The sequence below is a fragment of the Chrysemys picta genome, chromosome 2 (assembly GCF_011386835.1).
Source record: "Chrysemys picta bellii isolate R12L10 chromosome 2, ASM1138683v2, whole genome shotgun sequence".
NCBI classification, from domain to species: Eukaryota; Metazoa; Chordata; order Testudines; family Emydidae; genus Chrysemys; species Chrysemys picta.
The window spans coordinates 107399980-107414730 of record NC_088792.1 but is presented as its reverse complement, the minus strand read 5'-3'; the positions used below and the strand labels follow the sequence as shown (position 1 = coordinate 107414730).

Below are 14751 nucleotides of genomic sequence, written 5' to 3'. Positions count from 1 at the left end.
TGGAACCAACGTTTTTATAGAAGATACAGGTAGAATTGTCCAGTATTGAAGCAAACTATGACATCTGCAAAGACACAGTCACTGTACATCTCCAGTGATTGAAACCTCTACCTCTGATAAATTTTACTGTAACTTTAAGTTGGAGTCGATGAGGAAGGCTTGTGGTTTAAACACCTTCCTGAAGAACTGAAAGGTTGCCTCAGAGAGGATGGCATTTCTTTCTCTAAGTCAGTGGAAATTATTTTTAAGCTCATTTAAGTGCTAAGTTACAGGCTTTCAGCCAACCCCAGGCCACAGCTTTTTGATCTTCTACAGTAAAACTTTTCCATCTAGTACTGTAGGGGATTCAAAGATAAAAAGACCCTCTGTGTACAGCTGTTGTATTTTGTAACCACATCGTATTGTATTTGTCTCCTTTCTAGCAGACATTTTACTTGGTTTTTGGTGGGACAGTAAAAACACTTTAAGGCGTACTTGCAAATAAAATGACTTCTCGTGTAACTACCTTTCCTTGTTTGGTTTCTCAACTGCTGTACTAGTTAAGCATGTGAGCTTCATGATGGGAAGACTATCTGCGGCTAAACGCAGATATGCCATCTGAACTTAAATTGTTGCATGGGAACTAGAATTAGCACCCTTGTACTTCTTGAAACATGACCTCTGCTATTTCAGAAGACTTTTAATCTGTCAATATTTTATGTTCTTGCCATGCTGAGGCAGATATCAGGGTACCCAGGACTGAGAGCCACTTTTTATCCCCTGCCCCAATAAGAGGGAGTCTTGCACATGGTAAGCTTGGTGTTACCTTCCTAACACCATCAGTCTGTTAGTCAGTCATGCAGTTTTTCCTGGGTTATGTCAGCCCTGTCTTTGCCTTGCAGGTTAACAAAAAGTGCATCCCAGTCCCCGAGTCCCTTTAAAGTGTTCCCCTGCGATATCCAGCCTGTGACACTTGTCTACTCAGAAATCCCAGGTCTTCTGCTCTCAAAGGTGCAGTGAACCCCAGTTTGCCAATTCGACCTTAAGGCACTACACTTATGAGCACTTATAACACAAAGAAGGTTTATTTAAAATAGACTAGAGAAGCCATTAGAAACAAGAGAATGTGATGGAAACAAATGGTTGCAATACAAAACAAAATCATAAAATGCAAATTAGGGCCTACACTTTTATAGGTATCTTTTCTATCCAATAAAAGCAGGTTTCCACCGCCAAAATTCAGTCTGTTGCAGAACTGGCTGGCTTCCCAGGAACCTCCAGTTTTTCATGAAACACTCCCGCTCAACAAGCTGTCTCCTCAGTGAATGGATGCAGAGTGCCTCTCCCCACCCCGTGATATACTGAAAATGAGTCTTTTGTCTTTATTCACAGGCAGGGCGATCCCCTGTCTGTTATAATGTTCCTTTTTACCTCCAAGTGATTCTGATTGTTTGCAGCTGTCTTTGATGGTTTTCCATTGAATGTACTGGGATGGAGCAAGGGTAGACAATTGAGCCTTGCATTACCTTACTGGGGAGTGGTGACAATTCCCTCCCACTTGAATGGGCCCTCACCAAGACTTATGGTTTCCTGGTATCTATGCCTGACTTAGGGTCTTGGAGTTAGTTTTCAGTATGGTAACATGTTCCTTAAATATTAACCATGTACACATTGATTAGGAGTACTGGTAAGTTACAAGTTTTCAGTAGACACCTCACATGCTACCCTTCATGGATAAATACCGTGAAAGTGTTGTATTGATTGTAATGGGTTTGCCTGTTGGCAACAGTGTCACATATGCATCTAGCCACCAGCTGAAAATTGAAGTCTGATATTCTGTGGGGTGGAACACACACTAGAGTTCTGGCCGTCATTACACTGCACAGTATGGAAGATCATTCTGCTTTATTCTCTGTCTGAGATGCTTAGCGCTTAAGCCTTGTCCAGTACTGGGTTTGGAATAGCTGAGTTGCAGTTAATTTCAGGTTTGAGTTCTTGGCTCAAACTCCTTTAAGGATAGCTTCAGGGGTTTCTGCATTAATATAAGATAATTTGTCTGTCTTACCCTACCTTCAGAGCCCCCCACCTCCCAAAGACACAATGCTAAGGTTTTTTGGGAATAGCCATGATCTCTCCTTTCATACAAGTAGAAAGGAAAACTACATGCATTGCAGTGAAAGCACCACCATTCTAAAAGCACTACACATTACATTGGTTAATTACACTGAAGTGTTAAAATAGAAGGATTAACAAGTGCCGAAAAGAGAAGGGTAAATAGGATTTCATGTCAGCAGGAAAGTTCTTGTGGTTTTAGGATGAGACTATGGCCTGGTCAACACTGGGGAGAGAGGGGGATCGATCTAAGATACGCAACTTCAGCTATGAGAATAGCGTAGCTGAAGTCGACGTATCTTAGATCAACTTAGAACCACTTACTTCGCGTCCTTGCAGCACGGGATCGACAGCCGCCGCTGCCCCGTCGACTTTGCTTCTGCCTCTTGCCGAGCTGGAGTTCAGCAGTCGACAGGAGAGTGATCGGGGATCGATTTATTGCGTCTACACTACACGCGATATATTGATCCTCGATAGATCGATCACTACCTGCTGATCCGGCGGGTAGTGTAGCCGTACCCTAAGATAGAACTAGTTTGAATTCAAAATAAGGTAGCACAAGTGACACAAGAAATGTCACGGGAAGATTAGCAGAAAAGATGGCGGGTCTGGGTGTATATGTATGGCCAGTATGAAGGCGTGGATGTCAAGATCTTAACGTGTACTGTATCATTTTGAAGGGTTTGGAATATTATACAACTAGATAGATAGGGGTATTTTAAAACTTCACTTTTACATGTAAAACTTCAATAGAAAACTATTCTATGAAGCCGTTGGCATTTCTTGAGTTGTCAACATCTATAAACTTGTGAATTGATAGATTTCATACATACTGACTTTAAGTCTTTCAAGCAGCAAGTCTGAGACTTTCTAATATTAACTGGCACTCAGTTAGAAACAGCCTCTGTTAGAAACAGCCTCTAAGGAGGCATGGACTAAATTCTTGTCATGAGCTATGGACCATTCTCACCCTGGAATACTAGAATGTAAATTAACTCTCAATCTGGAATGTTTCAACAAATTAGAAATGTTAGGTGTTTACACATTGATAAAATGGTTCAGGCGAAATATGAATCTACTCTAATTTCCCTTCAAATGCTGACTTTAGTAAACCAAATAAAGTTAATCCTGTTTTTTTGATTCCCCCGTTTTCCTGCTCCCTGCAAGTCTTGGTTTTAGGCAGAAGTACAGAAGGCTTACAAGAAGTTATGGTATTTCTTGACCCAGTGAAAGCATTAAAGCTTTTCGAGCCTGATCTTGTGAGTTTGCCAAAATAGAGAACTGGAATAATATCTGGACTTTTGGATGAATATCTAAACTGAACCTCTTATTCCGTTAGGGTTTGCTACTGAATCTGTTTGTCTGGACTGTTCTGGTTAATGAACTATAAATCCTAAACCACAGTTCTTGGAATTAGGATTCACAGCTTTGTCATCTATAAGAACTTTATAGTGCAACCCAATGAGGAAAACTTTCTTCAGCTCTTTTATATCAAATTGCCTTAGCTCCCAGGATCTTAGATTATGGAGAATACAAAATGCATATTTTGATCAGATTTTCTGCTGTTTGTGTTTTTAGGATAACGTAGATCAGACTTCAGCTCACACTCGGAGAGATCTGGTGGAACCAGGATTCCAAGAACCATCTAATCGCATCTCTTTAAATCACCAAGGTAAGGAATGGGGTGGAATTAGGTCTGGTCAAGATGCTGGGAAGGGAACCCTAGAAGTGTATGTTCTGAAGTAATTTGACTTCTACATTTGTTTCTGCACCTGGTAATGTGAAAGTTGAAAACATTTAATTGTTTATATCCTCTTCTTTGCAAACTGCTTTGTGAGCTATGAATGAAGATGACCAGGAGATCCTTTAGTAATATAGTTTCTCCATTTGTGCAGCTGCTGTAAGTTTTTTCACCAAAACAGGTTTTTTAAGTACTAAAAGGCCTGTAATACTGTATTACAAATCGAGTTTGAAAGCTATTCCTTGTCAGGACCTAGCTTCAGAGTACTCATTCTTCTGGAAGAGTTGATACATATAGATTGGCAAGAGGAGAGACATCCTTACCTGCTTTGCGTGTTATATATCAACTCTTACAGGAAAAAGAGAACCCTGAATTCATGTCATAATGCCTAAACAAAAGTGAAATTTTTCATATAGCTTGAGTAATTATTTCGCTTATGAAAAGTCCCATAACCGCTTTATTTCTTGTCCCTATTAATGAGGTTAGTTGTGACATTTGAGAGCTCCTGGAGTATAACCTGGATCGGGCCCCCATGGGGTTAGGGTTTAGACAAATACATAGACCTTGTCACCGACAGTTGGGCTCTATAAAAACTTTATACATCTCTATAGCACTTTAAACACTGTTTTTCCTATGGAGTGATTCAAACTCCAAGAAAAAGGATAGTTTACATTCTGTAGGATTTTTTTCTATAACAGTATCCATATATTAATTATGGAAGGGCTCACATTAGTTGCATTAGTTTAATGCAGACGTTAACCTTGACACAGTCAATACAATAATAAGGCACCATTAACAATGTGCACCAGGATTAAGTTAACTTTTCTAAAAAATGCTTGAAATTTAGTTTCTCTGTTTATTTGTCAAGATCAGCAAGATTTGAATTCCATGATTTGCAAACCTCCCAGACTACTTAAGTTTTCAAAAGTAGTTTACAATCTTGAATTCTCTTACAATCTGAGCCTACCCACAAACAGATATCCTGGACACTGTATGCACTTCGTATTTCTGCATGACTGTGCAGGCACGCAACATTCCATTTTTCGTTCACCTCAGACTGCCTTACCCACACTCTAACTAAAGCTTCCTTGTCCCATCCAAACCCCTTGACAGACTTGATTTAAAGCCATCAGTAGATTTCCTTCTTTGTAACCAGATGTAGGACTTCTTCCAAAAAGTTACTGTCTTCTCAGACACATGCCACAGAATTAGAATGTAAACCTGTTGATGCTTAATAGTGCTCATTGAGATAGAGTTAGGATCTTGATTATGTTGAAGACCTGGGAAGCCTCACTTTCTGATGCCAGAAGTCCTTTTCCTAGGTCAAGAAGCCTCCTGATATTCTTAATAGATAAACTTTTTTCCCCTCCACCCCCCATCCACTCCTGTTTTCCTAATGTGGATTTAATATAATCTAATTCAAGTGAATGTATAACACTAGTGTGATGACATTGGGAGTACCATCAATAAATCAATCCTGATTTGTCTTGGGTATAGCTTAGTCACCTTCCTTCATGATACTAATTATGATTCTCAGAACCATCGTCACTGTGTGCCCATGCATAATGTACACTCGCTCCTTGGCCTTAACCTTCTGAGATTTCTTGGAAATCCTGTTCAAAGTGATCTGCTCTCTACGTGCGACTGCACTTGAAATAGTTTGTCCCACATAACTGGTATGTTGGAAGCCTGCGAGTGGTTCAGCAAAAGTATTCAGTATTTCTGCTTTGACATTATGCTATCTGAAAAGGCCCATACATGGACTCTATTTAGATATCCATAAACTGTAACTTGTGTTCGTCATTGTTATATACCTTGATTGTGCTCCAGCAAATTAAGGATTCAGATCTCTGGGTACACTCTGCAGTAATTCCAGCTATCCTTTGTTACTCTCAGTAATCACATGAAGACTTATTTGGCATCTGATATTTCTCTGCCTGAACTACTTTGAGTCCTGCAAACTACTCCGACGTATTTAACAATTGTGGTTAAATGGAATGTGTTCCATAATGTCAGTGGCTGCTCTAAGGGACACTTGAACAATAAGGCCAATATTTGATATAATTAATAATATGCTATCAATGAGTAAGTAAAGGCCAATTTTGTTGGACCCAAAAACAAAGTGTTCCTTATTCTGCAGCAGATGAATAGAAACTGTCAAGTCGTGTCTCAAACCCACTTCTAGGTTTTCTGCTAAAACTGAAATAATCAGGGTAAATATAGCTGGTATTTAGTTTGCAAGTGAACTTGAATGCTAACATGGATACATATTGTAATCATACTGTTTGTATAGGGAGCATGGACTGAGCAAAGGACTAGGAACCAGAAATGTCAGCATTCTAATCCTGACTCTCCCACAGATTGTGTGGCCTCTGACATTTCATTTAACTTCTGCTGCTCCTCCCCCTTTTTACAGTGGGAAAATAACCTAGCTTAATGCTTTTATAGCACTACGAAAATGTAAACAACTGTTAATGCTAAATTACTATGTCAAGTTACATGCTGGTTTTCTCTGGTATTATGACCTGCTCATACACTACTCTACAAACCTATGAAAGTGCACTCTTCTCCAGTAACTGTAGAGCAAAAGTCCTTCAACACTGAACAGGTTCTGAGCTGGTTGGAATTCTTAGACAAAATGTTTGTATCACAAAATGCTCACTTATGAAAACTGAAATATTGCGTGGGAATGTACCAGTTTTGAGACAGCTTTCATCAGGAAAGGTTTCTTAGGTCCAGGATGGAATTTCTGGCCACAACCAGAGAGAGCATGAGCTTGGTGGTACAGGCACTCACTACAATGTGGGAGACCTAGCTTCAGGTCTCTACTCTGCCTGATTCACACCAGGTACTTGAACTTCTCTCACCTACCACCAGCAGTACATGTACCACAGTTTGGGAAATCACGCTTTAGCAACTCTTTAACCTGAGCAGAAGTTCTGAAGGAATTTGGCCTCTTTAGAGCTGATGTACTATTTTAGATAGTGCAGCATTTCACAAAATTAGACCACTAATATACAACAGAACTTTCAGCATCCCATATTTGTTATGCTATTGTATATGCCCACTCATAGCCATTTCATGTTTGACCCCAATGAAAGTTAGGTTCTCTGAATGCAGCAGACTTAACAGTTTCTATCAATCATTAGTTTACCAGCTGCTCTTAAACTACAACCCCTCCTCTCTTTTATAAGTGAACAGCTTTGGTTCAAGTGCTTCCAGTTCTAAATCATGCTTTCTTCCCATGGCCTGTACAAGAGTGATTAGACTCCGCTGAGAAATCTGAATCTCTTCTATTCTCTGTAAGCTGGAAAAAAGCGGGCACAAGTGAGAGCTTTATCTGAGGGCTGAGAAACCCTTGCCAAATGTATCTACCTAAATAAGCTCTTTCATACTACAGACATTCCAAGTACTTGTTTGCAGCCGAATCATCCTTCCACAGAGACAGCCATTTTTTTTTTTTAAAGGGCTAAACATTTGAAGGTGAGGTAGGGGAATTGGGAGTACATGCCCTCAAGTAAGGAGTCTTGCAACTTGCAGTTCTTGTATACAATTATTTTTACTATAGCTATAAAAATAGTATTTTTGCTATTTCCAATACACTTTTCTGGTATGAGTCACTTCCATGAGCAACAAGTACTTTAGACTGAAACCATTGTTTGATATTAATACTGAATGATCCCTCCATTTAAAGGTAAAGCATATAAGTACAGTCCTCAGACAACATGAATTGGGGAGTATCTTCCTGTACCTCTGAAAAGTTGTGTGATGTGCCATAGCCCTTAGAGATTTTGTAAGATTGAAGCTATTGAGAATAAAGAAATAAGAGACATCAACAAACGGTGTAAAATTTGAAGACATGGAAAAGGCTGAAATGCTCAGGCTCTGTTTCAGTATTCAGGAAGCAGAATATTGTTTGAAAAAATGATTCAGTTCTGGGAAATCATAACAAAAATAGAAGATGGGGTAAAAAACCAAGCATTGAAATTATATGGTGTTTATTGAAGGGTTATTAAGGAAAGTGACAAAGTATATCACAACAGTTATTTACCATCTTTAAAACCACGAAGAGAAAAGGGGAAGTAATAGCATGATTAGACTGGGTCAACTAAAGTTGCACTTTTTTGGGGGGAGCGGGGGAAATGGTCAAAGGAAGATTTGAGAAAACGGCAGGCCACTTAACCGTATCTCAGTTCCACATAAAAATAAGAGCAATATTCAATATTTTTCACTTGCATAGTATGGTATGTGTGCTGAAGGATAGCAGTCTGTACACTGCCCAGCAGCAAAGGGTGCAGAAGGAGAGAGCAAGGGCAATTGTAGCTAAGAGTGCTTTGATGAAAACCTCATCACAATGTCATTTATGGGGTCTTTTACTAAACCCACCAGAAATTTTTATATTTTGACATTTTTGTCTTGATCCCCAATGAGGGTGAAAAGTCAAAACAGCAAAACCTTTTGTGGAACAAAAAGTTCTGAGAAGCATTGATTTGGAAATGTCAAAATATTTTGGGTAGATAGCTGTCTGCCTCTGCTGTGCCTCATGGGAGTTGTTGTAGTGGGAGGGAGCCTCATGCTCATGTTCCCCCCAGTAGTCTGACCAGATAGCCCAGCCGATGTTTCCCCTCTCCCTCTGGTTGTGCTGCTAGAGAGGGGTGCCGCAGAAGTTAGTCTACCCTTCCCACTAGGATGCTCATGAAGTTATTAATGCTATTTATCAAGCTTAGCTATACTGCCCAGCAAAGAGAGGTGGCTCACCATGTGAAGATAATGGAAATGTGCAGCAGGCTCCCAGTACAAATCAATTGAATGAATGAATCTTTCAAATTTCAGCAAGGTTAAACCCTTAAGCCTGTGCCGCTACTGTTTCTGTTCCCTTTTATTTGCACTTCAGCCTCATTATGAAAGCTCAATTGTTTTTCTAGAAAATCATTAAGTAGTGTCAAACCCATCACTACAGGACAGTTGAAGGTGGTGGTTATCATTTTATAATGCATTGTATTTATACCTCCCAGTTACTTTTTTTGAGAGGTCTCACAACTACTTACTATTCAGTGTTTAGTAGTTGAATGCAAATAAGCAGCACTTGATTGTAACTTCTTAAAAATAAATAAATAACATATTAAGTAAACTACTAGCATGTTCTTCAGGTTCAAACTGTCAAATTCTTCTTGCTGCCTATACAGATGTATTACAACCCCTTTTTCTTAGCACCCATAAACAATTTTCCTCTTCAGAGACTAGTTCTGCTCTGCTGTAAAGTCTAAAATTCTGTATGTCACAGGAGTTCTTTACTTTCCTATTCAAAACTAGAATGAACAGTGCTATACCTCACGCCTTAGCCACATTATGTTTTTTTAGCAGACAACAGAGTGTGATATGATAGGTCTGCCTTGTTCACATTAGGAGATCTTGCCTGAGTTAAAGTGATGTAGATGCTGGTTTTAAGCATATAAACAATCAATTTTCTAGGTTTCCAAAGAGCGCTGACGGTCATTGAACTCTATTCTTAGGGCAGATTCCCAATTTAAATTCACAAGTTGATAGCAAAAATGTGACTTTTGTAGGCTCAATAGTGTCTAGAGATAACAAAAACTCCCCTGCCCGCATACTATGTAAAATCCACTCTAGTTGACTATTTTGTGTGCTGCTTTAATGACTGGCATAGACATAGTCGGAGTGGTACATGCTAATCCCCCTTCTCCAGCATTCCTATTCCAATTTAATCTAAATAGCTTTAGTTAGGGCTCATATGCCAGTATGGCCCATTCCTTGTGTGTCCCTCCTCCCCCAAGCTTTGATTGGCTTACTTCCACAAATCTCTGACTTGCTACCCACAGTGGTGACTTCTATATTTTTCTTTGGCAGCCAATGAGTGTGCCTAGTAATTATCAACACTCTGGATTGTCTTTCACTGCAGTACTGGGAAAACACCAGTGTCATCAGGATGTGCTATTATCAGAACTCAAGCCTGCTTTGTGGAGGTACAAATAAGTCCTGAACTTAAAATGTAGAATGAAAAAGCAGTATATAAATTGAGTGGTCAGTAGGAGACATTGGTACTGAAGAAATCAATGCCAGAAGCAGCCAGATTTCCATGAGTCTTTGCACAATGCCAACAGCATTTATATAACTTACTGCAACTATCATCAGTGCAAAAAAGGTTTACTGTAATTGCATGTGAAGGTGAGCCTCTACTTCCCAACTAACTTATTATAGTACCTTCCGCCTTATTTCAGATAAATCCGTTCTTATTACTTTGTGTCTAATCTTGTTATCTTTATTATTTCCAGGGTACAGTATATAACAGCTTGCATGGAGGTTTGGCCTTCTCCTTAGTTTATATGGCCACTTTCTAAACCCATTGACTGAGATATCTGCTTAAAACAAGAACTGAACAAAAAAGAGAATGTGCTATTTTTAGTTTAGAGAAAAAAAATCTGGTCTCAGAGGTTTGAATCAAATTACAGGAGGAACAAATTGACCAGTAATTGAGTTAACTGGAAAATTCTGTACATAAGGCTGCTAGTGATTTGAAAAGAGAAGAAACAGACCAGAAGCCATTTAGTGTGCACGTGGGTGGTGTTTTTTTTACTTATTTTCCCCAGCTGACCAGCTATCCTTTTGGGCATCTGTTCTTATCTAGATACATTTTTACTAAGTGGAAACTCTCAACATGAGGGAATCAGCCCCCCCATAACTTTATGATAAGAACTGTGATCCTCATCCTGCAAACATTTCAGCACATGCATAATTCTTGTGACTTAAGTAAAGAAGCATGTGTGCTCAGTGTTTGCAGGCAAGAGAACCAAATCTGACTGTAATCCAGCAGTGTTAAATCTGAATTTTTATAATCCTGCTTCAGGACCGGGAAGGGACCTCAAGAGGTCATCTGTGTTCCAGCCCCACATTTCTATGTTTGTATTAAGAGGTAAGGGTAAGGTCTTTAGGGCAGAGACCATCTTTCATGGTTGTACAGAGCTTAGCACAAGGGCGGGTGCCTTTAGGCAACTCAATAATGTAAATAAAAATAATCTTTAAATCACCCTTTTAAAACGAGCCAAAAGTTGGAAAGTGCTAAAATTTTGTGTGTGTGTGTGAGAGAGAGAGAGAGTGAGGGGGTAAGAGGGGGGGGGAGAGGGAGGGGTCTTATTCAATGACCTAGAGAAAGAACGGGTTCTGAAAACTTCTAAGAGCTACCATCGTATTTGTAATGGACCCTGGAGGCATATTGAAGGGGAAATGACTTCTGATGCTCAATGTTTGTGAAGAAGACAGGAGGTGGAGCTGGTCCACTTAACTTCGGACCAACCTCCTTAGTAAGCTGGAACTATTTAAACTCAAGACAGCTGAGAAAGTATCAGTTTGTATTTAAGTGTGTCATGGCAGGTTTTGGCTCAAAGGGAGACAAACTGTTGATTGAAGAATATATTTTTATCTCCAGTTTCTCTACTAAGGTTCATAAGGTCCCTTGGCCAGCGCCGCCTCCCACCGTTCTAGGCCTAGGCAAACCTGCCCTAGTGGGTCCCTTCAAACTCTTTATCATACAAGTGGGAAGCAAATGAGAATCTCTTAATTCGGGATCATAGGTAACTGAACATTTACATCTTGCTGCCTAGTTTTTTTTCCTGACTCCCATTTCCATGTATGGGCAGCTAATACTCTTACTCTGGTCATACTCTTGCATCATCTCTCCATGTATAGGTTGTCAAAGTATGTGCTCTCTATACAAATGTACCTTCTGTTGTCACACAGCTGTATGTGTGTGTTTTAGATTCAGCGCATCCTCTAGTTATCACACATGCATCTGCCAAATGAAATACCACAACTTAATTTGTTTTATTTAAATGGTGTCGAGTGTGGTGCTGCTAGGTGCATAATGCATCAGTCATTTATTTAGGCGTATAGATATTCCATTCAATGAGTGCATATCTCCTAATGATCTAAACAATGCAATTGGTGCACTTTGATAGATACTATAACTCTCTTCTGCACTGACTGTGACACCCATTCCCAACAGCAGAACTGGCAATTTATGTTTGTGCATCTGCTCTGGTTGTGATGCCAGTCTTGCATTGCTTGGAACAGCCATTTCCCTCATATGTCAGATATAAAATCAGGTCTAACACCACTGGTCTTCCTAGTTTTGTAACGGGAGGAGTAGAATAAAAATCGCACTTGGCATGTGTAGGGGTAGGTACCATAGATTAGTTAAGAGGTGGTGTCTGATTCACTTCTTCCCTCCCTCCAATCCCCAAGGGGAAATCTCTGGAGATACGTGTCTTTGAAATATCACTCATTATGGAAACCTCTCAAAAGCAAGTACTCTCTACAGCCTTTAAAATACATCTTGTCATGGATGATGAGTCAAGCTCTTCACCTTAGTCTCCAACTTCAGACTTCTCATGTAAATTCAGCACCCCATGGAACCTTTGCTAATCTTGCTGCTCTGGTATTAAGAAGATAGTTCTGCCTTTAAATTAAGCTGATGGTAAAAACCTGAAGAGGATCAAATTCTGATGCTTTTGTGTTGCCAAAGTAGAATATTAAATAAAAATATGGTTTATTGGCTAGTAAAATCAACCCCTAAATTGTAAACCTAATTGATCCACTCTAGTAGGAAAAACTGAGTTTGATAGCCTACGTTTTATATTGTTTTTTCTAGCCTGTTGTATTGGTCTCCTAGGGCATGTCTACACTTACCTCCAGAGCGATTGATCCAGCAGGGGTTGATTTTATCATGTCTAGTGAAGATGCAATAAATCGACTGCCGAGCGCTCTCCCATTGACTCCAGTACTCCACCGAAGCGAGAGGCACAGGTGGAGTTGATGGGGGAGCGTCAGCAGTCAACTTACCGCAGTGAAGACACTGCGGTAAGTAGATCTAAGTACGTTGACTTCAGCTATGTGAATAACGTAGCTGAAGTTGCATAACTTAGATCGATTTCCTCCCACCCAACCCCCCAGTGTAGACCAGGCCCTACTTACTGTCACTAAGGTAACACTTCAGCAAGCATGCCATCCCCAGTAGTAGTCTCAAGTATCAAATGTCTTTTACCTGAGTTGAGCTTTACTGAGGTTCTCTTTGATGTTTCCTCTGTAAATGAACTGATCCATAATCTACTACTGGTGGTGTATCGCCACTACCTGTGTAATGAGTTAGAAGTCTGCATCATCCTTTTCCTTCTTGTGCAATAGCACTTGAACTACTTGGACAGCAGAAACTTAATTAGCCTTAGGGGAGGAATTGGGGTTCCAAGTTGTACTGTCCCTTCTCTGCTTCATGGAGTTAACAGCCCTCAACTTGAGTTGTGCAAACCATAATATTTGACCTTTCTCTCCTTAGTTTAATCAATTTAAGTTAATTAAGAGCTCTTGGTATGGGCTCACAAGTTGGCTGGAAGAATGTTATTAGGATTCTGTGACAGTTGTTAACCTTTTTTCACTCATTTCAATGCTGAATTTGTGCCAAATGTCAAGACCCTAGCTCAGTGGACAAATGGAAATTAATACGGTCAGCCAGGGACTTGTTGCTAACATTTATATTACACTTCATAGGTAAGGCTCAACACTGTGAGTCAGGTGCCCTGGATTATTTGCTCTGCCACACACCACCTGTCCTTCCTGGGGCTCTGCTTATTTTCATCCAGTAAGCGCATGTCTTCCCTTTGAACTGGGGTCATGATTCCCACCTTGAGGAGACATACTCCCACTAGATCTCACTGAGCTAGTACACTAAAAATAGAATGTAGCTATGGCAGTGCGAGCTATGGGAGGAGATAGATTGCTTCCCCGAGAACCTATCTGGGACCTTAGATACATACGTGGGCTGGCTAGCCCATCCACCCTTCCCCTGCTTGTGTTCCATAGAATGTAGCTGTCTTTAGCACTGTAACAGGATGAGAGCTAGCACTAGCTGTGGCGCAAACCTAGTATCTCCTAGCGTAGACTCACCCTTAGTGATTGACACCTCAGATATATTTAAGTAACTTCAGGGGTTTGAGAGCCTTTTTGGAGGTGCTATAATTAAATGTAGGAATGCTGCTGTGGGCAATTAAATTATCTTGGGACTAAAATCACTTTTAGAGTTGGAAAGTTGTTTCTCTGTGTCAGACCTGGCGCTAGGTATAAGGAGTCTAAGCAATTGCTTAGGGCCCTGAACAACTCCAGGGGGCTCCCTATTCTCTTTTTTTAGTATGTGTTGTGTGGGTCGGGCCCCCCCAAAGATTCCTGCTTAATGCCTGCAATGGGTTCGCACTGCCACTGCTCTGTGTAGACTTTTCACCTTTTACTGGAGGGGGTTATTCATTCAAGACCCTGCTGTCTGCCTCTTTAGCCCTGTTTCCCAACTCCAGATATTGAGGTACCTGCAAAACTTCAATATGAAATATGAAAGGCAGTTGTCTTGGTGTAAGAGAGTGTATATTTATATTTTGTAACAATTCTTAATGCACTTCTCTATCTTATTGCTTGCTATGCTGTTTAGTTTTTAATCCCGTCTCAGCTTTGTTAAACCTTATTTTAAAAGAGAAAATTACAGTGTCGCTGCATGGGGGAATACTTAAAATGGGCAAGAGAACCATCATCTGATATTGACTACAGACAAAGCATTCTAGCACTAATCTAGTCTCCGGTTACTAATTGCACAAAGCCAAGCTCCTTGCTCTTTCACAAATGAACATCTTGGGAGAAATGCAGATACTCTGCCTATACATCAGTTTTCCAACTTAAAGGGTTACTGTCAATTTAAATAGCTCAGACAGAAGTCTGATTTTTAACTAGTAGTGGTATGTGGTATGAGGAGGACGCTATCTTCTTCTTAATCTGTTGATTTACTTCGATGAAACTGAAATACCATCAAGTGCCAACTTTAACTGTACTTTCAAACCTCTTAGTGTAGATCTTTCACAAGGGGAACA

At 40.1% G+C, this 14751-nt stretch overlaps 1 protein-coding gene across 9 annotated transcripts in view; it reads left to right on the top strand.

The window, feature by feature from the left end:
* GRB10 (growth factor receptor bound protein 10) overlaps window positions 1–14751 on the top strand; it is a 198043-nt gene that overhangs the window by 81917 nt on the left and 101375 nt on the right. For all 9 annotated transcript variants that reach the window (XR_010598448.1, XR_006172682.2, XR_010598449.1 and 6 more), the window contains one exon: window positions 3670–3763. Coding sequence is in view for 2 of the 9 variants with exons in the window: in XM_005278534.5 (XP_005278591.1) it covers window positions 3670–3763 (94 nt within the window). In the remaining 7 variants the exon portion in view is untranslated. The remainder of the gene's footprint in view (window positions 1–3669; window positions 3764–14751) is intronic.